Genomic DNA, 1,993 nt, shown 5'->3' with positions numbered 1-1,993 from the left:
GAACTCACCCTATCACATTGGGTTATACAAAAGGAGACAAAGTTTTTATATTTGTATAATTAAAATATTTTCTCAACACATCCACTTACTGCATAAAACATTTACTATAAATTACAAGTCAAACACTCTAAACTGTAAAGTAACTGACAAATGTAAATGTTTTGTTAACACTGACAGAAAAATCACTCAGTATCATGAAAGCAAAGTTCCATATTATATTCTTTATCTCTGTTACTTGGTCTGACACATGCTGAATTAAGCTTAATTTCTCTATCAAGGATTTCTGATGTTTCAAGGCACTGTCTAATGATTTTGGGAATTTTCCCATTTGAAGACACTATCAATTATAAAGATGTATATTATTATATTAATTTTCAAAGGATGTTTAGAAGCTGAACTTAGGAAAAGTCCCACACTTATAAAAATTAGTACCAAGAGAATATAATTCATTCTGTTATTATACTTTTTGTTCTTTGAGATTCCTAGGTCCAGTGATGTCATCTTGATCACTGACGTACAGAATTTACCACAGTCACTTGCTTTGTAAGGCACTGCATACATGTTTACCAAATTAATGAAGTAATATCACTTTGTCTTGTATTAGATAAAGAACACATTCATCATGGCATGGGGCAATCAGACATTCACCTCTGATTTCATCCTTCTGGGAATCTTCAATCACAGCCCCACCCACATCTTCCTGTTCTCTTTGGTTTTGGTCATCTTCATAGTGGCTTTCATGGGAAACACTGCTATGATTCTCCTTATCTACCTGGACCCCCAGCTCCACACCCCCATGTACTTCCTCCTCAGCCAACTGTCCCTCATGGACCTCATGCTCATCACCACCACTGTACCCAAGATGGCCTTCAACTACTTGTCTGGCAGCAAGTCCATTTCTGTGGCAGGTTGTGCCACACAAATTTTCTTCTATACATCACTACTTGGCTGTGAATGTTTCCTGTTGGCAGTCATGGCTTATGACCGCTATATTGCCATTTGCCACCCTCTAAGATATCCCAATCTTATGAGTCCCAAAATTTGTGGACTTATGACTGCATCTTCCTGGATCCTGGGTTCTACTGATGGTGTCATTGATGCTGTAGCTACATTTTCCTTCTCCTATTGTGGGTCCCGGGAAATAGCCCAGTTCTTCTGTGATTTTCCTTCCCTGCTAATCATCTCATGCAATGACACATCAACATTTGAAGAAGTTCTTTTCTATTGCTGTATAATAATGATTATTTTCCCTGTAGCAGTAATCATTGCTTCCTATGCTCGTGTTATTCTGGCTGTCATTCGCATGGCGTCTGGTGAGGGTCGCCGAAAAGCTTTTGCGACATGTTCCTCTCACCTCATGGTGGTGGGAATGTACTATGGAGCAGCTTTGTTCATGTACATGCGGCCCACTTCAGATCGTTCCCCCAACCAGGACAAAACGGTTTCTGTCTTCTACACCATCCTTACTCCCATTCTGAATCCCCTCATCTACAGCCTCCGCAACAAGGAAGTGGCAAGAGCATTCATGAAGGTTTTAGGGAAGGGCAAGTCTGGACAATAAATTGCCTAATTATTTTCATGCTTTGCTAAGTTCTCCTTAGTGTCCTTCTTCTTTCAATTCTGTTTTTCAAAATGGCGCTTATTATGTATATATTTTGAAAAAGCATATTCCTGGGCAATAACACAATCCTTTCATTTTAAAGAAAATTATTTCAAATATTTATTATTATTTTTATTTAATTAAGTTATCACTACATTTGTGGCCATTTCTTGAATAAGGACATTATAGGTTGACTGAAAGTTTTAGGAATTTTGTGGCTTATATTCACGTAACAAACAAACTTTCTTTTCCCCAGGTTGTAAATCCAAAACAGTATTCATTCACTTTTGAGTCATTTTGGATGAGGATTTGGTACACTGGGCTTTTTACATTTATTTACTGTTTTATATTTCATTATTATTCTTAATTTTTATTCCTCCAGACTTGCAGAAT

General features: G+C 37.3%; 1 protein-coding gene across 1 annotated transcript; it reads left to right on the top strand.

Moving 5' to 3' along the window:
• The first annotated feature begins 622 nt into the window (after positions 1-622).
• Positions 623-1,561, top strand: LOC113261443 (olfactory receptor 2M3). Its single transcript, XM_026507566.2, has one exon. It carries the CDS (start codon positions 623-625, stop codon positions 1,559-1,561), a length of 939 nt encoding a protein of 312 aa, XP_026363351.1.
• The last annotated feature ends 432 nt before the right edge of the window (positions 1,562-1,993 follow it).

The sequence above is a fragment of the Ursus arctos genome, unplaced genomic scaffold (assembly GCF_023065955.2).
Source record: "Ursus arctos isolate Adak ecotype North America unplaced genomic scaffold, UrsArc2.0 scaffold_5, whole genome shotgun sequence".
Classification (NCBI taxonomy): Eukaryota; Metazoa; Chordata; class Mammalia; order Carnivora; family Ursidae; genus Ursus; species Ursus arctos.
The sequence above is the reverse complement of the archived record's forward strand: the minus strand, read 5'-3'. Positions and strand labels throughout refer to the sequence as shown.

Excerpts from the sequence above, each read along its gene's own strand:
- LOC113261443 (XM_026507566.2), top strand. The coding sequence starts at position 623 with ATGGCATGGGGCAATCAGACATTCACCTCTGATTTCATCCTTCTGGGA.